This window comes from Manihot esculenta, chromosome 6, assembly GCF_001659605.2.
Source record: "Manihot esculenta cultivar AM560-2 chromosome 6, M.esculenta_v8, whole genome shotgun sequence".
Taxonomy (NCBI): Eukaryota; Viridiplantae; Streptophyta; class Magnoliopsida; order Malpighiales; family Euphorbiaceae; genus Manihot; species Manihot esculenta.
The window spans coordinates 20543259-20566966 of NC_035166.2; the positions used below are offsets into that span (position 1 = coordinate 20543259).

The following is a 23708-nucleotide window of genomic DNA, read 5'->3' on the forward strand; positions in this document are numbered from 1 at the left end:
CTAAAATTTTAATTAATAAAAAATTAATTAATAAAATTTTAAAATATAAAAATTAAATAATAAAATTACAGATAAATTTTTATCAGAATTATAGATAAATTTTTACTAGAGTTTTTAAAATATTTTAATATAATTGGAAAAAAATAATGAATTCCTTTGTAATACGTGGGTTGAATACTGAATTTCTTAAAAAAAAAACAGAAACAAAAGGATAGCGAAGGGGAAGATGCATGTGAGAAGCATGAGGTGGCACTGGAATAGGGCTATCTCTGGCATGCCATGTGTAAGATTGATGTCCCTTGGGCTACTGGGATCCAGAAAGGTCACGATTTTCTTTCCGGTCCCAGCAGTGTCTATCGCGTTTGATATGATTTATCTCTAAAAAGGAAGCACGCAAGAATATCTCATCCCGTATAAAAAAGTCTTAATAAATTTTTCTTTAAAAAAAAATTATTAACTACGTGGATATGTCCTCTAGATCCAGATATTTAGGTTAATTTATATTTATTATTAAATATTTAAATATTAAATATTTAAATTTAATATTTTTAATTTATTACAATTAAAATAATTAAGTTAAAATTAAAATTAACATTAAATTATAGAAATTAAATATTTTTAATTTCTCATTATTATATTGAAATGATTAAATGAAATTTTAAAAATTAATATTAAATTATAATATAATTTAATCATTAATGTTTTGTTTGATTATTAAAATGGTTCTTCAAATGGAAATTGTTATTTCAATAATATCTATTCAATTTTTATTTTATTTAATATTATTATATTAAATAAGATTTTCTAAATAAGAATAATATACAAATACTTTATAATAATATTGAATATAAATATTTAATAAAATACTTTTTATATAATATTTATATGCGTTATTTTATTATGATAAGAGTTTATTTGTAAAAAAATATTTATATATAAAATATTTATTATTATATACAATAATTATAAAATATATTTACTTTTAAATATAAATTTTATATTTACAAAGTATATATTTATTAACAACAACTTTCACTGCTAGTTTGGGTAGAAAAAAACCAAAACAGTAGTAAAAAAAAAAAAGACTTAGCTTATATTTACACTAATAATAAATTAAGTTAATGTACTTATATTGCTTTGAAGGATTTTATAACTAAGTTTTGGAGTATTTATTAATGTCAAATTTTTTATAAAAAAATAGATGAACGTACAGCATAATTAAAATATAACAAATTTATTTATTTATTTATTAAAAAAATATAAAGATTCAAAAGTTTGTTTATACGTAATCTAAGGAGAAAAAACAAGTGGGTGGTCCCAAATGAAACTCATGTGGTATTACTGGTGAATAATAAAGAAAATGTAGGTTTAAGAAGAAGTAGGAGGCAAAGGTCAATGTCCAAAGCTTGATTGTGTCTTCTTATGATATGCCTTCGTGACCCCTTTCTTTAAAATATTGTCTCTCCTCCTTAGTCCACACTTCTAAAATAAGAGAGTATCATTGATTTCGTGGATATACGGAAATAAATTAAATTGAATCAAATCGAATCATTAGAAAATTTTTAAATATATTTTGAGAACTTATCTAACAGAGGATATATTTGAATACTTGCTTTTGGATCCGTTGCTTCCGGTCTTTGACATCCAGCAAACCAGTGTGCTTTATCATGATTAAATAAAAATAAAATTGTACTTGATGGCCAATCTCTATCCAATTTGAGAAATTTTTTGCACATTTCCTTTACTTTAAAGATAAAAATTTTCTACTTTAAACTATTTCTTGACCTGTAAATCCTGACATAAAATTAGAATTATAACTCTTCTAAAATAAGATGCCCTTTCTGCCGTACCAAGTCTAGACGACCAGCAATTCTGCTTGTGTATAGAGCTGAAAAAGCCAAAGTTTGCAGCTGAACGATCTAGCCAAGGGCTCAGTTCCAGTCATCACCATTTCACAAATGCGCAACGGATTCATAGGTGTGGCCACCTGAATCAAACCATCATGGGACAGTTTGGAGGACGGTTTCGGAACCTTTGGAATGATGATATATTTTGATAATTCGAATATATAGAGATTTAATTTTATTCTTAAGAGGAAGTGAATGTCTCTGCAAGTTCTCTATGCGAAGCCAACACCCTTTCTTTTTGCCCAAAGTCTAAGAGCAAATTTACGAGACATAAGAAACCCAACTCAAAACTTAGATCCAGAGCCCAAATTGAGTTAGGCAGGTTCTTGACCCAAGACTTAAGAGACCCGGCTTCTCTCAACCTTTCACCAATAGCCACTAGCTAAAGTTATTAAAGTTTATTAGCACTAATATATTTAAATTTATTAAAGTTTAACACTAACATATTTAAATTTATTAAAGTTTTATTTTAAATTACAATCAAATAATACAAGATAAGTTATTTTCTAATAAGATATTTTTATGAAAAAATATTTTTAAATGCAAGTTTTTTAATAAAATAAATTTAGATATTATTATTAATTTAACTATCCAAAATACGTTTACTGGAAGCAATTAATGGTGTTATTTTTTAAATAATAATATAAAGAGGCTACAATTATAATAATAATGATCAAATCTTGAGATCCCAAACCCCCAGTTAGTCCAATTATGAAGCAGAATAATAAGCAAAGGTGTTCCCTTCACGCACCGCACTCTAAGTGCCAATCCCTGAAATGATCCTCCTTATCTCTGCATTAATTGGAACTTAGCAGTGTGCTCGGCGAGAATCAGTTTTTTATATAAAAAAAAATTAAAATTGAGATGAAAATTAAACAGAAATAGAAATGCATTGAATGATCAGTTCCAACTGCCGCTATTGTTGTAATTATACATGAAATTACATGAAAATTTAGTGTTTATCTGTTACGGTAAGGGAATTACGAACTATATTAGCAGCGGTAAAATTAATAAAAACATGCATATCCCAATTAGCCAATGCCTTTAAATATTCAACTTCTGACTCTCTCTTTTACAAGTTAGAGAATATTTTTCCTCTCAAAGTCTATTGCCTATTGTAATTTTATCCCTTTTTTACTTCCTTTTCTAATTCAGTCGTGAGTTGTAAATAGTTTTATTAATTTTTTTAGCAAGTGAATGATTCAAACCAGGATATCTATTTGTAGGCTATTACCTTTGATTGTTGTATTTTGGTTACTTTATTTGTAAAGGTGGAAGGCCATTGAATTCAGATTAATGGAAATAGACAAGAAATTTATGGAGTTAAGTCTCAAACGGTGCATAGAAGCCGCTGAAGAGTGTAACTCCAATGACTTTTACTACTATCATTTGATTTGGGGTGATTTTTTTTTAACTCCAATATCAGATCTCGTTAGTGATTAAAATATAATTTCTCTTTTTTAATTGTTTTAAATTTTTAATTTTTTTTCAGAGATTTACAATCGAGTCTCTAGATATTGTAATTATTAACAAGTCAGTCCTTATATTTTCAGAAATTTATTAAAATGTCTTTATTTTTTCTATCTGTCAACAAAATAATCATTTCGTCATATTTTCCGTTAAAAATAGATAAATGATGAAAGAAAAAATTTTTAAAATTCAATTTTACTCTCGAATAAAATCTCTTATTTAGTTTTTAGATATTGCTACTATTAACAAGTTAGTCCCTATATTTTTAGAAATCTATTAAAACGTTCTTATCTTTTCTCATATCTATTAAAACGTCATTATCGTTTATTTCCGTCAATAAAATAATTCCTATCTTTTCTCATATCTATTAAAATATTTTTATGATTTCTTTCCGTCAACGAAATAATCTCTTCTCCTCCTTCTCAAAAAAGAAGAAAAAAAAGGAAGAAGAAGATGATGATGATGAAGGAGAAAAAGAAGAAGAAACAGAAGAAAAAAGAAGAAGAAGAAAAAGAATAAGAAGGAGAAGAAGATGATGATGATGAAAAAGAAGAAAAATTGACCCCTCTCTTTCTCTTTAAAAGAAAAATCGAAACATAATCAAAGAAGAAGAATAAGAAAAAGAAGAAGAGAAATAACCGATTAAGAAGAAGAATGAGGAGAAAAAGAATGGGTAATTTAGTCTTTTACTATATTTTTTATGGCAGAAATAGACGGAATGACTATTTTGTTAATAGAGATAAAATATAAGAATGTTTTAATAGATTTTTTAAAAATATAGGGACTGATTTGTTAATAATAGTAATATCGAAAGACTAAATTATAAATTTTTTTTTAACTAGATATTGATTTGGATGTGGTGTTTTCTTACTTTTTATATTATGTTTTTTTTAATTTTAAAATATTTGAGTTTGGGTTTGTTCATATTTTAAAATATTGGAGAATTTTACATTCACTAATGCTATTTTCCTTCTGCGGATAGATTTTGCAGTCAATTTCTTTGTACTTGATGGCCAATCTCTATCCAATTTGAGAAATTTTTTGCACATTTCCTTTACTTTAAAGATAAAAATTTTCTACTTTAAACTATTTCTTGACCTGTAAATCCTGACATAAAATTAGAATTATAACTCTTCTAAAATAAAACATTTTCATAACGCGTCACTAAAATTAATTTATATTATTTATCATATTAACATGTAGAAAATTTTAAATTAATTTTTGGATTATAAATTAAGACAATAAAATATTTATTTAATGATTTAATTTTCATATTTGTATAAATATAATTTAATAATAATTATAAAAACAAATTTGATCAATTCAAACTAAATCTAAATTGTGTTTTTTAAATTATCGGCTGCTAATGATGCTAAATTATTTTAAATTTAATTAAATTATAGACATCTTAAATTCATAGATTCGAATTTTTTTTTCTTAGCAACATAAAGAAAAAGAAAAGTAGAATGGGAAGGTTAGTAATTTGTTGTTGTTTTTTCCCCTAAGTGTGGTGGGCAGGGAATCCTGATTATAAAACTTAATAAAATCAACAAATAATAATAATAATAAAATATTTTGTGGAATTTCAAAAGGAAAGGTTTTCCTGGGCCGTAGTGGGAAAATAGATGCCAATTTGGTCCACTGGCAGCTGTTCCAGCGTTCATACAAAAGAAAAGAAAACCAAAGATATCAATCACAATCATGAATCTGCAACTGTTCATGACCCCACCAAGGCACCAACTAATGCCTATAAACATTATAGGCAACATGGGAATTACGAGTTTGATATGAAAATGAGTTCATTCTTTATATATATATATATATATATATATATATATATATATTTTTTTTTTTTTTTACTAAACAAATAATAAATTATAGAAACGGAAAAAATTTTAGAGATCGATAAATTTCTAAAGCAATTCAATATTTTTACTTTAACTGTTATTTACAAGATATATAATTCTGCTGACTTGATAAATTTCAGACTTATTGCATACTGTACTGTTATTTACAAGCTAATTACAAAAATTATTGTAAACAGGTTGAAGATAATTCTTGGTAGAATTATCAATTTAGCTTAGTCTATTTTTATATCATAAAGAAAAATAGTTAATAATGTCCTCTTAACCCAATAATTTAGCTTAGTCTATCTTTATATCATAAAGAAAACTAATTAATAATGTTCTCTTAGCCTATGAGCTAATGAAAAATTATCGTCGTGGTTTTGGAATTTCATGTTGTGCCATAAAAATAGATTTTAGAAAAGTTTATGACTCCTTCCAATAAAATTTTGTAGAGGAAATATTGATAGGACATGCTTTTCAAATAAATTTGTGGGTTGAGTTATTAAACTTTCTAATAAGCATATCCTAGATTTAAATAGTAAACATATATACAGTGAGAGAGAGAGAGAGCATCCATGGTTAAATGTTACCAAAATTTCCTAGTATCTTTCCTAGCAACCAAACAAAGATTACATGGATGTTTCTGAGCACTAAATTCAACAAAATAAATAAATAAATAAAAGAGCCAATAAATTTTGACAAAATACCGAGAGATACTGGATAAATTAAAAGGCCAGGCTAAAATCCCACCGACAAAAAAAAAAAAAAAAAGAAAGAAAGAAAGCCAGAAGATTTATGAAACTTCCACTAACAATAATGAAAATAGTAGTAGCAGATGGATCCATTGGCCATAGCTAACCAGACAAAGTGTAAGCTGTGTGAAATTGCCTGTGCATGTGATAGTTGGGTGCAGTGGGGACGTAGATGTTTTGATGTTAATGCCGTGTTTATCTTTTTCATCGCCTTTGGTCTATCCCTTCATTATTTGTACAATCACATGTCACTCAATTCATCGGGTTAGGCCGCCGTATGCCTTCTTTTAGGTTCTACATTTATTTGCCTTAGCTCCTTTGATGTTGACTCGCAATTCTCAATTCATTTTTACACGTCTATGTGAAATTAGAAAATAAATATTATCAATATAATAATTCATATTCTATTGTATGAGTTTGTTTTTTCCTCAATTTTACCCATTACTGTAATTTCATGGCCGTGTTGCACGATGAGGATAGCTCTCATCCTCGTTTAAACTCTCATACCCATGTAATATAATTCACATTTAAGAATATTGAAAAGATTTGCAAAAACTTTTTATAATTTATTTCTAGAAATGTCCATAGAAAACTTAATAGTGTCTATTGTTGAGAGGTGATTAATTAATATTTAAAGCAGTGGGAATAGAAGTTTTCAATCATATTAGGTGGAAGAAAAGGATGGAAGCAGTGTGATTAGAGAGGTCTTGTCCTCACCCTTTGGCTCCTCATACGTCTAAAGAAAGGGAGAGAGTTGGAAGGAGTGGATGGAAACGTTGAAGCAAATTCACTATAAAAATATAAAACTCATAAAAAATATAATCATTGCTTGCCACGGCTGTTGTAATAGTCCGGAAACCGATACCTCTCTGTAACGGCCCAAACTGCTCGGCGTTAGGATCCAGATCGGCTTAAGGCCGCCGGGATCCGTAGCAAGCCGAAACTGAACTTCAAACATCCCATACATGATCCGACTCGACTACTAACGTTTTAAACTTTTTCTGTAAAACTAGCAGACTTAACTTTAAAAATCATCAGATGTCAATTGAGTTGACTCTCGACATCACAGCTTGATGTTGATTAATCAGATTAAGTCTCATTTTCTTTTCATAGAGTGTCCCTTTAGAGATTTAAATGCTGCAAAATAATTATCGGATAAATTCTTTTCATTAATGATAACATATTTTATATGAGTTTTTTAAAGATTAAAATACGTATTTATTTCTTAATTATGGATTAGAATTATTAATTTTGATCGGACCGGTATGAAACATGACCTATAAAGAATTCATAATTTTGGATCCATAAAACTCTCGTCATTTTAATTCAAAATCTTAATTTCTAGAGTTCGTATGATATCTTAAATGTACGGGTAATATTTGATTTAATACGACGTATAAATCAAATATGATATAATTTTTAACTAGTCAAATAGTAATAAATCAATTATCCACCGTTAATGAATTGTCCAAAAAATTTATTAAAAATTTTATTATTATCCTCATTTATTATTAATGGCAACCCTCAGAAATTTGACAATTTTTTTTCTGGGTAATAATGGATTGTTTTTGAATGGTTGCAACCTTCAAAGTTGAAAAACAAACTAAATTCATTCATTTTGAAGTAAAACAATCTAGAAGTGGAAATAATTGATTTTTTTTTTTTTTTGTTTCGTGGTCCTCACAATCAAAATTCTCATATTTTTAATTAAAGAAATTTTGACTTTATTTTTTCAAATGACTTTCCTTCATATTTTTGAATTGAATGCTATATTACGTATTTATGTGGTGATTTTATATATATTAGAGTATCCTAATTTTATTTTTATGGATAAATTATTTTTATTTTTAAATTGTATTAAAACTAACCTTTATATCCCCTATTTTTAAAAATAAAATATTTAATTAAAGAAATTTTGACTTTATTTTTCACATTAAAAAAAAAATCTCAGCTATTTTAATTAAAGAAATTAGATATGATGCATCCACTGCTTTTCTCTCCATGTCCCCCAGCCCCTCTTTTTCTTTCTTTGCCTTTGTTTAATCTCTCTTGATTTAGGCCTTAAATAGAAAAATTAAAAGAAAAATAAAATCAATTTGGAACAAATTCTTCATTAATTTTAGGTTTTATTTTAATTCATCTAGTTAATTTGATCCACTTTCAAAATTCTCCAACTTCACTAGATAATTAATTATTTTATTTTTGAAAAAATATTAAGATTTAAAATATTGAGTAAATTTAATTGGTCTGCTTTTGTTTTTCCAAAGAATTTATTGGACTGGTTGATCGAATATTTGACACAAGTTGTGGTGCAATTCCAAGTTGGAAGAAAGAAAAGATGGTATTAAAAAGCCATAATTAGATATCTTAAAAGACTAGCAGGGAAGCTTAAAGTCAAGTGATGGTAGAATTGGAGAAGAGTTAGGAAGACAAATAAGGATTGAATTCTTTGAATAACGAGCATTCAAAGGACAACAGAATAAGGTGATATTCATGTCTATGACCCGCTATTCCAACAACCAATTTCTTTACTTTTTTATGTTAGATGTGATTCCTGGTTAATAATAATTAAAAAAAAAAAAAAAAACTTACACTCCGAAATCAGCTATATTAAAATAAAGAAACCATAAAGTCTATTCTCCAAAAATAAAGGAATGGGAATAATTGAAACTTTTATTTATTTATTTATTTGATTAGACATGAACTTGTATTGTTTATTACCTGTCAAACTAATACTCCGTGTGTTTAACGTGTGCTCCAATTATACCTATTCCATCTTCACATCGCCCCTGGTTTTTCGGTTACCTTTTGTTGCAGGGAAATTATGCAAAACCGCCTAATCATAGCATAATTTTGGAATATCGGCAAAACTTATTTATATTAAATCTATATATAGTTATAGTGGAAAATATTAATAGAAATTTATATAACATTTTATATATTTATATTTTAAATTTATATAAACTCAATTTATTTTAAACTATCATATAAATCATCCACATTTACTAGTGATATCAGTTTTAATAATTTTATTATAACTTTTAATTTAAATATGATGAATTTTCCTCCGTATTATAATAATGCAATGATATTAACTGGATTTTAATTTCAGATAAGATAAAATTTATTAATGATTATATATTCATTATAGGAGGTGGTACAATTATATTTCAAATCAATTAAATAAATCCACTATGGAGTTAGAGTTTATTGCTCTGGAATTAGCTGAAATTGAAACTAAGTGACTAATAAACTTCTTAGCAAATATTCCGTTAGGAATAAAATCAACACTATTTGTATCAATGCGCTGTAATTGCCAAGCGGCAATAACCATTATAAATAATAAAACTTTCAATCGTAAGAATAAACATATTCGTCTGAGACATAATATTATTAAATAGCTGTTGAAAGATGGAACTATTTTAATTATGTGAAGTTAGAAGTGAATTTGGCCAATCATCTGACTGCCTCTCTTTGCTTCAGCTCAGGAGAGTTCCGGTTGATTCGATGTGTCCGTTGTGTCGTGAAGCTCCTGAGACTGCCTTGCATATTATGGTTCAGTGTCATTTTGCCCGCAGTTGCTAGTTGAGTTCGCCTTTGGATTGGCCTGCATCATCCGCTGCCTTTTTTGGGGAGCGGTTCTCTTTAGCCTTCCTTAGTGCTTCTGCAGAGGATGCTTCCTTTATTCTCTAATGATATGTTGAGCTTGTAGCATAATAAAAATAATGTTGTTTGGAAAGTTGAGGGTCAGACTGTGAATAGTGTGTTCTTCCTGACACTGAATTTTTTTGCAGCAATAAAGGGGGGCCTGTTCTGATTCTACTAATTGCACAAATACTGTTTCGACTTTGACCGTTTGGTCTCCTCCACCGCAAGGTTGGATTAAGGTTAATATTAACATTTCTTTAAGCTCGCAACGAAATTTGCTAGGCTTCGGCTGTATAGTCTGAGATGCTAATAGTAGATTTATGGCGGCTAAAACAGTCTATTTTTGCAGCCGGATGGAGGTTAAGTGTGCTGAGACAGTGACTTTCTGAGAGGCGTTGAGCTAAATTAAAGAGAGTGGATGGATCGAGTTCTTTTCGAATCGGATGCTCAAGTTCTTATTGTGTCCATTAACAATACTTTGTTAGATAATTTATCATTTTTTAGTATTTTAATTCAAAATTGTAAATTGCTTGTAACGACCCGGAGATCGGACCGCTACCGGCGCTAGGATCCAGATCGGCTTAAGGCCACCGGGACCCATAGCAAGCCTGCTATGAACTCTGTAAACCTGGTAAATCCCATACATGATCAACAATTTCCATAAAAATTTGAAACTTTCCATCTACCAAGCTTAACCTGTGCATGCACATAAACTCTGTAAACATAAAACCCCATACTAGAACCCTCATCAAATGCTCTAGTTGGGTCATCATTTCATACATTAAGCTTGGTCCTCAACATATATCATTATAAAATATAATAATATACATATCATGTACAAAGGAAAATACCCAGCTTTAAGGCCAAGCACACCTCTATCACCAATATACATTACATGACTTTATATTATTTTCAATACATGTCCACTACCACTATTACATAAACTTTTCTCCTGAAGCTATCCCATGCTAACTCTGGCCCTGCAAACCTGGGGGTTAAGGAGAGGGGTGAGCTACTAGAGCCCAGTGAGTAGAGCACTAATAAAATCATTAAAACATGCCTTCATGAAATGCATCACATCACAAACAAATCATATCAAGGATGAACTTGTCACCAATAGTCCTGACACATTGCACTAATGCCAGGGCGTAGCATGGGCTCCTGGTCTTTCTCATAACAATAACATAACGCGTACCAGTGGCATAGAATGGGCCTCTGGTCTTTTTCTTACATGGTGCCAGGGCGTAGCATGGGCTCCTGGACTTTCTCATAGATCATGCCAGGGCGTAGCATGGGCCTCTGAACTTTCCTCAAGGACTAAAGGATCATCCAACATTCATCTACATCCATAACATATAATGCAATACAACATATTCTTGAGTTCGAATGCAATACATCCTATATATACATGGCATTTATGATGTATGAGTCATGCTGACACTTTGCATTGAAGTTAAAACATAGTTTAATTCCACTCACTTCTAGTAGACACTGGAATACCTCTGAACCAGCTAACACTGAGGGCCTCCTTGGTTCCTCGGGTCCGAACCTACACAGGTGGACTCAAATGAGGTTCCGACATACTCTAACATAACTATAAACATTCCCCCAAAAACCCCCTAAAACATCTCAAACATGCATGGAAAAACAAGCAAAGGAAAGCTGGACAGGGGTGTTTCGGCGGCACCTTCGGCGGCCGAACCCTTCTCCAAATCCGAAACTCATGCACTTTCGGCGGCACCTTCGGCGGCCGAAAGTCCCTCCAGATCTGAAAGTCTAAACTTTAGGGGGCAAGGTTCGGGGGCAGAAAGACCTTCCAGAGTCGAAAGTCACCCACCTTCGGCGGCATGTTCGGCGGCCGAAACTCCCTCCAGAGCCGAAAGTCTAAACCTTCGGGGGCGAGTTTAGGCGGCCAAAACAGCATCCATAAGGGGTTCGGCGGCAGAATCTTGCTTCGGCGGCCGAACCTGAGTTCTCCAAGAAGGCAGAACTCAGATCACACATGCATAATCAGCCTCCAAAACCATACCAAACACTCTCAACATGCAACCAACCTCTCATAACCTTGCATAAACCCTTAACCATGCATATAGGAGCTTAACAACTAGTTCAAACTCCTCAAACAACATCATAGCATCACATATAACATATGAACAACATATACTCTAACTTCTAGATCCACTCAAAACATGCCATAAAACTCTCTTACACCCTTTAAAACATGCTCAAAACATAAGGGAAAGTGAGGATCCATGCTTACCTCTTGAAGATCGAGAGGATTGACGATCCTAACTTAGAGATGGAGAGGATAACGATCCAAAAGCTCCAAGTCTTTCAACTTTGCCTTCTTTTGCTCAAAACTTCAAAAACCAAGTTCAAAACTCATTAATACTTGCATGATTTGGAAGAACAAGAGGAAAACAACCAAAGGAGGACAAAAACCTACCCTTGCACAAAAAGAGAGTGAAAACACACTCCATTTTCGGTCAACGAGGCTTTTATAGGTGGCCAACCGACTCTCCTTCGGCGGCCAAAGCTGCATGCAAACCTCCACCACCTTCGGCAGCCAAAGTGGGGATTCGGGGGCAGCAAAACCATGCAACGTTCGGCGGCCGAACTTCACTTTCGGCGGCCGAATCTGGCAATTGCCTCCTTGGTCTTTTCCTTTTCAAAACTCAATTTTCTTAATCAAAACCATTAAATCATGTAAAAACCATTTTGACAAGCCTCTGATTTACCCCTTAGGAAGGCTCCGATGTAACGACCCCAAAATGGACCATCACCGGCGCTAGGATTCAGGTCGGCTTAAGGCCGCCAGAACCCGTAGCAAGCCTGCTATACTCTCTGTGTACCTGTAAATCTCATTACATGATCATACATTTTCTGTGAAAATAAAACTCTTTTCTAAACCAAGGCTTAACTTGTGCATGCACTATCTCTGTCTGTACCCCTGACTAGAGCTGGCTCTAGATGGGTTATCTCATACCTGTTAAGCCTGATTTTTTACACACTCTGTAAAACATATACACATACAGATCATGTACATAAAACAAAGATTTACAACACAACTATAAAGGCAAGCACAAGACAACCCAACACTCCGGATTCCATCAGACAACAGGAATTCCGGTGCCGGATTCTAGCCGGGTATTACATCCGACATCCCTGAATCCCAAAATCTACCGGAAAGTAGGAATTCCGATGCCGGGGTCTCGCCGGGTATTACATTCTCCTACCCTTAAGAACATTCGTCCCCGAATGTTCCTCTCTAACACATGCATACTAAACCATAACATGAACATAGCATAAAAACACAACAGAAAACATAAACTCTAACCTCGAAAGAGGTAGGGGTATTGCTGGAGCATAGACTCCCGTGTCTCCCAGGTACACTCTTCAAGATTATGGTGGTTCCAAAGGACTTTCACCATCGAGATCTCCTTGTTTCTCAGCTTCCGGATCTGCGTGTCTAGAATCCGCACTGGCTGCTCAACATAGGTGAGATCACCAAGGATCTCTACATCAGGCTCACTAAGAACCTTACCCGGATCTGAGACGAACTTTCTTAGCATAGAAACGTGGAAAACCGGATGAATTCTTTCCATAGAAACAGGTAAATCTAACTTATACGATACATTCCCAATCTTCTACAAGATCTCAAAGGGTCCGATGTGCCGTAGAGCTAATTTACCTTTCTTCCCAAAACGAACCACCCTTTTCATTGGAGACACTTTAAGCAATACCAGCTCTCCTTTCTGAAACTCTAGTTGCTTCCTGCGAACATCTGCATAGCTTTTCTACCAACTCACAACAGTTTTGATTCTTTTTCTGATCATAGGCACTACCCTGCTGGTGATTTCAATTAACTCAGGCCCAGCTAAGGACCTCTCTCCAACTTCTTCCCAGCAAACAGGCGACCTGCACTTCCTCCCATACAGAGCTTCATATGGAGCTATCCCTATGCTAGCATGATAGCTATTATTGTAGGCAAACTCCACCAAAGGTAGATGTTGCCTCCAAGTACCGCCAAAATCTAACACACACATTCTGAGCATATCTTCAATAGTCTGGATGGTCCTTTCTGACTGTCTGTCAGTCTGTGGATGGAAAACAGTGCTAAAGTCCAACCTTGTGCCCATCGCATTTTGCAGACTCTGCCAAAATCTGGAGGTGAACTGGGGTCCTCTATCAGACACAATTGAAACAGGAGCCCCATGCAACCTGACCACCTCATCAACAAATACCTGGGCCAACTTGTCTACTGAGTAGCCACTCCTGACAGGAATGAAATGAGTAGATTTGGTCAGTCTGTCCACAATCACCCATATGGAGTCTAGTCTGTTAGACACTGCCGATAACCCCACTACAAAATCCATAGCTATATTCTCTCATTTCCACTCTAGAATCGGCAGTGGGTTAAGCATTCCAGCCGGCTTCTGATGTTCCAGCTTCACCCTTTAACAAACTTCACAAGCTGACACGAACTGTGCCACCTCTCTCTTCATGGCTGGCCACCAATAAACTCGTTTTAAATCCTGGTACATCTTGGTGGCTCCCGGATGAACACTGTACCTGGCACTATGAGCTTTCCTCATAATGTCTCCTTTTAGGTTCACATCATCTGGTACACATAACCTGGTTCCATAGCGGAGGATCCCTTTGTTGTCAAATCTGAACTCTTCATTGCTGCCTGACTGCACAACTCTGGCAATCTTTACCAACTCTGGGTCCTCATGCTGTTTCTAAGCCACCTGCTCAAGAAACACATGCGTCACTCTCATCTGAGCGATTAAGGCACCTGTACCAGACAATTCTAACTGCAACCCCTCATCAACGAGTTTATAGAATTCTCTCACCACCGGTCTTCTCTCTACTGCAATGTGGGACAAACTGCCAAATGATTTCCGGCTTAGGGCATCTGCTACAACATTTGCCTTATCTGGATGGTACTGAATAGTACAATCATAGTCACTAAGCAGTTCTACCCACCTCCTGTGCCTCAAATTCAACTCTCTCTGACTCAAGATGTACTGCAAGCTTTTATGATCTGTGAAAATCTCACATTTAACCCCATAAAGGTAATGCCTCCACATCTTAAGTGTAAAGATCACAGCTGCCATCTCTAGGTCATGTGTAGGATAATTCAACTCATGCTTCTTCAACTGCCTAGAAGCATAAGCAATTACCCTCTCATTCTGCATCAACACACAACCCAGTTCCACTCGGGATGCATCACAAAACACTGTGAAGTCTGCATTGCTGATAGGCAGAGCTAACACCGGTGCCGAAGTCAACCTCTTCTTGAGCTCTTCAAAACTTTCTTCACATTGGTCAGACCACACAAAAGTCTGATTCTTCTTCGTTAATCTGGTCATAGGAGCAGCAAACCCCCTAAAATATCTCAAACATGCATGGAAAAACAAGCAAAGAAAAGCTGGACAGGGGTCTTTCGGCGGCACCTTCGGCGGCCGAAAGTCCCTCCAAATTCAAAAGTCTAAACTTTAGGGGGCAAGGTTCGGGGGCTGAAAGACCTTCCAGAGCCGAAAGTCACCCACCTTCGGCGGCATGTTCGGCGGCCGAAACTCCCTCCAGAGCCGAAAGTCGAAACCTTCAGGGGCGAGTTTAGGCGGCCAAAACAGCATCCATAAGGGGTTCGGCGGCCGAACCTGAGTTCTCCAAGAAGGCAGAACTCAGATCACACATGCATAATCAACCTCCAAAACCATACCAAACACTCTCAACATGCAACCAACCTCTCATAATCCTGCATAAACCCTTAACCATGCATATAGGAGCTTAACAACTAGTTCAAACTCCTCAAACAACATCATAGCATCACATATAGCATATGACCAACATATACTCTAACTTCTAGATCCACTCAAAACATGCCATAAAACTCTCTTACACCCTTTAAAACATGCTCAAAACATAAGGGAAAGTGAGGATCCATGCTTACCTCTTGAAGATCGAGAGGATTGACGATCCTAACTTAGAGATGGAGAGGATAACGATCCAAAAGCTCCAAGTCTTTCAACTTTGTCTTCTTTTGCTCAAAACTTCAAAAACCAAGTTCAAAACTCATTAATACTTGCATGATTTGGAAGAACAAGAGGAAAACAACCAAAGGAGGACAAAAACCTACCCTTGCACGAAAAGAGAGTGAAAACACACTCCATTTCCGGTCAACGGGGCTTTTATAGGTGGCCAATCGACTCTCCTTCGGCGGCTAAAGTGGGGATTTGGGGGAAGCAAAACCATGCAACGTTCGGCAGCCGAACTTCACTTTCGGCGGCTTCGGCTGCCGAACCTGGCAATTGCCTCCTTGGTCTTTTCCTTTTCAAAACTCAATTTTCTTAATCAAAACCATTAAATCATGTAAAAACCATTTTGACAAGCCTCTGATTTACCCCTTAGGAAGGCTCCGACGTCCCTGAATCCCAAAATCCGTCGGAAAGTAGGAATTCCGATACCGAGGTCTCGTCGGGTATTACATTGCTTCTATCCAATTATAAGAGAACAAGATGTGTTTTTATTCTCAGATCTGTGAATGATGTCGTTTGTGTTCTAACAGTATCGATTTATTCTGAGTTAGGTCAAAAAATTTAAATTCATATCCATCCTCCTTGTACAGTCTCATTCATTGTTTTAAATTAATAATATTTTTTATTTAAAAAAAACTATTCATTTTAATAAAAAAATATAGAATAATATATTATTATAATCATTATACATTTAAATTTTATAATTAGTTCTTTTTTATGAATTTTTAAAATAGTTAATGGAAAAAAAGTTGTTTTCCAACTTTACATTATATTTTTTAATTAAATTTTAATTTACTTCCCTCGACCTTTTTCTGTAGCCATTCAATAACTTCCAGCAAGGTTTTCCTGGCAGTTTATTTCTATATAAAAGATAATTAAATATCTATTTGAACCGCAATAATTTAGAAAGTTTATTGCCAAACAACTTGCATATATATTTCAATGAAGTCGGCATTGAGTATAAAACCTTTGAGAATTATTTTAAATTAGTCTTCAAATTATATATATTCCTAATTTTTTAAAATTTTTTAATTAATTGAATGGATGAATAATTATTCAAAAAGGACAATATAATTAAAGTAATTGACTTTATTTATTTTTAAAATATATTCTCTCTTTACACTATTTTTCTTAAATTAAATATGTGATTTTTAATGGTCAAAATATTTTTTTGAGTGGTAAATAATTTTTTTATAAAAAATTATTTTAATAAAAAATTGAAAATTTATTATTTTAATTTTTAAATATTAGTGAACTTAGGTTTTATCAATTAGTTTTTAAAATATAAAAATTAATATTCTCTAAGTAAAAAAATTAAAAGTTAAAAATTTAATTTTTTCTAAAGACTAATTTATATATTTTGAAAATATAAAAATTACATTTTTAAAAATTTAAAATTATTTTTTAGTCTTAATTAAAATTTAAAATTAATTTTTATACTTAAGAGTACATCTAAATTGACTTTTATGAATATAAAAATATGTAAGAAATTACGTTTATAAATTGATGCGTATGTTTGACAGCTGGCTATTTAGTATTTTAAAGAGCCAATAAATTATTTTTATCATGGAAATACAATTAAACATTTAATATAGATATATTGATTAAAATATATAAAATTATAAGAATTAAAATATATTTTTTCTTATTTTAAAAATATATAAAATTCTACTTTCTACTCAGATGAGCATTCGATCGGTTCGGTTTAAAATCAAATTGAATTAAATAAATTAAAAATCGAAATTTTAGTATTTATAAAAATCAAACCGAATCAATTATGGTCAAAAATCAAATCGAATCGAATCGGTCTGATTCAATTTGATTCGGTTTAGTTTAATCGATTTCAATTTTTAATAATTTTTTTATTTTTTACATTTTATTTTTAATATTTTAAAATTTAATTAAAATATTTTAATTTTAATATGATTTAATTTCTCTATATTATTGAAAAAATATATTATTGTCACTAATCAGTTCGGTTCGATTTTTTTAATTTTTTCTAATCAAAACTAAACCGAACCAAAATAATTAAAATTTCTAAAATTAAAAACCGAACCGAACTGAAATATATAAAAAAATCGAACTAAAATTTTAAATCAATTCGATTCGATCAATTTTTTTGATTTGAACTGGATACTGTTGATCCCTACTTTTTACTGCAATTTTATTTAATTTAATTATTAAAAATATATCACTTTTAGAGATTTATTGAATCTAATTTTTTTAGACTTGATTTAGATGAAAAAAATAAGAGGTGAAGAAACATTGAGAAAGAAATAAAAATATTTTTTTTTTCTATGTTTATACTGAAGAAAGCTAAAATAGAGAAAGGAAATAATAAATGAAAATTATTTATTTGAAATAATCTGAAAATCATTTTAAAATTATTATTTATTTTTTCTCGAATTTAAATCAAAAGTAAATAAAAAATAAATAAAATTATAATTATTTAATTACTTATTTTAATTATAAATAAATGACAAGATAGATATTCATAAGTATTAAAAAATTAATTTCCTTTTATTGTGTTTTTTTAATATCAAATAGAGGGAGAAAAATATTTTTTTATAATTTTATTTTACTTTATTTTACTTCCCAAAGTTCACAAGCAGACAGTTGATTTCCTACATCAAAGTATGAGAAATTTATTAATTAATTTTTATATTTTTAAAAATTTATTAAAATATTTTTTTATTAATTAAATAATTTTCTACTCTTTTTTGTGTTAAAAATAAATAAAAAATATAAGATAAAATTTATTTTATTTTATTTTTTAAAATTATTTAGTTTATAGTATTATGGTTATTAATAAATTAATTTTTATATTTTTAAAAATTTATTAAAATATTTGTATATTTTCATTTTATTAATGAAATATTTTTTAAAAAAATAATAAAAAACTGGAAAAAATAAAGAAAAATAAACGAAAAAGAATAAATAAATAAATAATTTAATATATATTATATTTTAAGTATAAAAATAGACGAAATTAAATAAAATAATTATTTTATTAATGAAGAATAAAATAAAATTAAAAGTAATATTTAAAATTAAATATTAAATTTCCGTAAAAATTTATGGTTTATTTTTTCAAAATTTGGATGTACAAAAATCCTGACAAAATTCAGAATTTTCTGGTGTGTGTGCGTCCATACGTGAAGAGTTGAAAGTTCCCAATTAAAATCGTACGATCTACGACTCTACGCACATCACTAGAATTGTCGAAAACCACGTCGAGAACTAATTAACCACCTGCCCCCTGTATCACGTGATTCCTTTTATCATCCACCACAACTGCAGGCGGCCCCACTGTTTAAAAAAGAAGCCTATTAATGTTCCATTTTCTAGATATGCTCTCCATATATGTGAATGGACTGAATCTATTAATAATATTTAGAAAAAGACAATTTAAAAAATGGCAGTGGTACTTGGAAACGTGCAAGCAACGGCAACTTGACAGAGTTGATTTTCGAGGTGCCAAAACCAGCTGACACGGCAGCTGCCATATATGACACCCTCAGCCTCACACCGGTGCCACGCCAACGTTAGACTTGGACTTATCCTTTGAATTGAAATTTGCAAATTTTATTCTTATTTAATAAGCGGTTTAGTCGTTTGCTTCTGAAATCGGTTATTTATATAAAAAATTAAATTTTAAATATATAAAAAATTAATTTATTAATTATATTAAAATAAAAAATTAAATATAATTTATTTATTTAAAAAATAATAAAAATATTTTTATATTTTTAATGATAAACTTTTAATTCAAATAAATAATTATAAAAAATTTAAATATTTTATTTTAAAAATATAAAAATAAATTTATTAATTATATTAATATTTAATAATTAAAATATAATTTATTTTAAAAAATAATTATTCAATAGATCTAATCTAGTATATATTTAATAGAAAAATCACTCATTTATATTTAAAAATTATCCTGATTTATGGTGGAATTTAAATATTTTTCACAATTTATATTAATTTATTGGGCGGGGGAGAGGCGAGGACAGTGATGGATGATGCTGATGATGATGAGCAGGCAATGGTGGTGGGGTCGTGATGATTGAAGATGAGTGGTGAAAAGGGGATAGGGTTTCCGACAATGTGGTAAGGTACGGCGGATGGGAGAGAAGATCCGGCTGTCGACCACCACAACGGGGCAGATATTTTATGATCCAATCGCACAACGCAATCATGGTGGTTGAGAAGGGCAAGTGGGCTCCTGTCCTATTTCTATAGCTTTTACACTGTCACGTTTTATTCACGTGCTGTGTATGCCATGGTCCATGGCTGCTCGCCTGTTCCTGCTTCCGCCAATTTGTATCCAAATGCCTGGACAACGGCCGGTCCGGTGGTTCACTTTGATTTGCGGATCAAATAAAAAATGGTTTGATTTTGATGGTTCAAAAATGGTTTTGAATTTTTTAAAATTCAGTTTTTCATTTTGAAGTGGTTACACTTAACGATTTTTACGGTTTTAGTTTTAATAAGTCCAAATTCTAAATTATTAATTCGATTTTAATTAAAAAATTTAGAAGTAAAGCAATTTAAATCAGATTAAAAAATATATACATAAATATTAAATATAATTGTTGAACAAATAATAAATTAATTGAATTATATAAAGTATATATTATAAAAAAAATAATATTATATTTAAATAAAATAATATTTTATCAAATAAAAAATTTCAATTTAATTATTTAATAACTAACTTATCAAATTATAATTTTAAACAGTACAATTTTATAACATGATTTATTTTATAAAATTTAAAATCAAATGGAATTATTGATTTAAACCAATTGGTTTTAATTCAAAAAAGAGATTTGATTGGTGATTTTGGTCCGACTTAGAAACTGGAACCATTTCTAAGTTATATTATTTTATTGAAGACTATTTTTATTATACATAAAACTGTAACCATTATATTGTACACAAACTGTAACAAATGAATTATAATTTGATCGATTTGGCGTTGAATCAATTTGAAAGAATGGTTTGTTTCATTCATATATTCACCGCCTTCAAATCTTGTTAATATAATAAATTTTTAAAATTATTTAATTAGAATTTAGACAGATTTAATTTTAAAAATAGTATTTAGATTAAGATTGAATTTCATTATTTGGATTCATTTATATAAATAATTAATCAAATATGTTTTATATATTTTTAATAATATTTATAATTATAAAAAATTTAAAATATACATTAATATTTTATGTAAACTATTAAATTAAAATTTATAAAGTCAAATAAATTGGATTTTTTTTTTAAATAACAACAATATGGGTTTATGGGGGAGGGGGTTTATTATCTAATCTAAGGTAACGTTTGAACAGATTTAAAACGTATTTGAATATTAAATGTATTAAATGAGTTCATATTGGAGTAGTTACCTATTTGAGTGGGTGATTTTTTGAATACCTATATGCTATCTTCCTGGTTAAGCTTAAAGCTTCACACTAATGACAAAATTTTAAAAAATAGCCAATTAAATTTGACAATTTGAAATGTAACTGAAATCAAACAAATGGGCCACTTCAGCCATTCAATATGCCGGAACCAACAATTTCAAACAGATTGATCCAATGGTCAGATTTATATTAAACGTATGTGTCGGTTCAATTATCTAATGAATTATAACCAACGATTTTAAATTAAAATTGACCTAATTGCTAGGTCTGGGCCCAACATATATATAGTTACGTCTTTTTAAATAACTCATCGTTTTTTCAGTTAATCTAAAATTATCTAATTTATATGAATATAATTTCAATTTTGACCAATCTACCTCTCTAGAAGATGGCAAAAATATAAAAGGGACTCTCCTATTATCGGGTTCAAATCCCTTTTTCTCCTCTAAATCATTAAAAGAAAATTTTCAATTCAATTTTCTCTCTTATAAAAATTCACCGCCTCTTGTTGAGAATTAAATTTTTATTTTTAAATAAAATAAAATTATACATTATTTTATAATAAATCATTTGAATTATTTTTTTAAAATTAATAAATAATCGCCTATCGTAATATTTTTTATGGATAACTATTCAATAAATAATAATAATGAAGAAAATAATATGCAAAATGAAATAATCAAAAGTCCAAAGGAAGATAGATACCCTAGATGAAAAAAGAAGGTATGTTAAAGAAGAATAATGCGTAAAGATCACATCCACTTATATATGACAAGGTTTATTAGACAGTTTTTAAATATGTTGTGTGCTTTGGACAAATGTGATTATATTGCCTATCACCATCTTCATCATTAATACCATTTCTTTCTTTTCTTTCTTTTTTTTCTTTGGTAGGAATCACCAATGCCATTTTAGTGTGAAAATAAATATAAAGTTTCCAAACAAACAAGTGTGCATTGCATCCTAGCCTTTGCACGCTACTTTCCTCTATACCCCTAGCCTTTTTTTTAAAAAAAAATGTCCATATCACCATCTAGTCAAATCCAGAACATAATCCAAATTTAATATTCACATTTTTTATTTTACCATTGTACCCTTCATACTTTCCCTAATTTATTATCTTACCAGACAGGGATATGAATAATTATCTGGTATAGTAGTAAAATCCATTGCATTTTTAATAGGAGAATTTATCTTTCAAGAAAGGAACAATCAAGAATTTCAAACAATTAATTTTCTGATAATTTTAAATTATTGTTAATATAATTTTAATTACATTACAAACTAAATAGAAACATTTATAATTAAATATTACTGAATAACATTTTTTTTATAAAAAATCGAGATTAATTTGAAAATTATTAAATAGATTTGGAATCGAAATCCAAAAGGTTCCAAACCAGGCATCGATGCTACCAAACAAGGATACAACATCCCAACACCATTTGCCAATCAATCAACCATCCCTAGGAGTTCTCACGGAGCCGAGCCGAGCCGAGCCAAAAAAGGGGGATTGCCCAAATATACTTGAGGAGACACAAAAGCCGAAGGCCGTGATTGACTAGGCTAGTTGTGGGTCCCGTACAGAGCGGACTTCAAAACATATTTCAAACCGATTAATAAAATAGTAGTAAAGGAAATAGAAACATCCCGTAGCTAAAAAAGAATGAAAACAAATCAATAAAGGCGAGACGTCCCTTGATGGCCCACGTATTTCTTCGATTCACGCGCCTGCACGTCCCATCATTACTCTCTCTTCTTCTTTCTTTCTCGCTCTATATTTTCTCTCTCTAGTGTTTCTTGTATATAAGCTTCTCATATCCTGCCACCCCACACCACAACCGCATAACATATTATTCTCCAACTGCTGCAAGATAAGCAAAACCCTAACCCTACTCTGCTTTCTCTGTTATATTGCTATGGAAGAGCACAGCAACAAGAAGCGTGTCAGGGAGGACGAGGCCGAGTTTGATTTGCCTGAAGTGAAGAAAATAAGAGACGATTTGTTGGATATTCTTGATGAGTCGGATCCTGAGGCGACGGCTCAAGATCTAGACTCTGTTATGAAGAGTTTTGAAGAGGAGTTATCTGCCTCCTCCTCTTCTTCGCCAGTCGTTGTCGATCTCACGTCGGATTCCTGCGAGTCGTCCCAGCCGGATCTTGGATACCTTTTAGAAGCTTCTGATGATGAGCTTGGATTACCTCCTTCTGTAACTTCTTCTTTGGAGGAGGATAGAAATGGAGTAACGGAGTTGGCGCGAGTTGACTCAGCTGGAAATGATGGATTCTGGGGATTTGAGGATCAGATCCCGAGTTATGACTCGTTCGAGTTGGGAATCGTTGAATATAACACCGAATACGCGGCGTTTGATGACGGGTTGTTTGACCATTCCAACGTGTGTTTCGATTCGTCCGATTATTCTTGGCGGCTAGGAACCATGCCGGCCGAGTAAAGGAAGAAAAGGATTTCTGTTCACAACAATATGAGACGATACAGTTACCGTCCATCCCGCTTATTGTAAATTTTTTTTATTTTATTTTTTGAAAATGGGAGCTAAAAAGATGTATATGTAGGGTAGGATTGAAATGAAAGATGCCGTCAATTCATTCA

At 31.3% G+C, this 23708-nt stretch overlaps 1 protein-coding gene across 1 annotated transcript; it reads left to right on the forward strand.

Annotated features, from left to right (window-relative positions):
* The first annotated feature begins 22912 nt into the window (after positions 1 to 22912).
* LOC110616630 lies at positions 22913 to 23708 on the forward strand. The gene has a single exon (XM_021759060.2). The coding sequence runs from the start codon at positions 23017 to 23019 to the stop codon at positions 23548 to 23550; it is 534 nt and encodes a 177-aa protein (XP_021614752.1). The 5' UTR covers positions 22913 to 23016; the 3' UTR covers positions 23551 to 23708.

What these genes read in the sequence shown, in the direction of transcription:
- LOC110616630 (XM_021759060.2), top strand. Translation starts at nt 23,017, where the DNA reads ATGGAAGAGCACAGCAACAAGAAGCGTGTCAGGGAGGACGAGGCCGAG.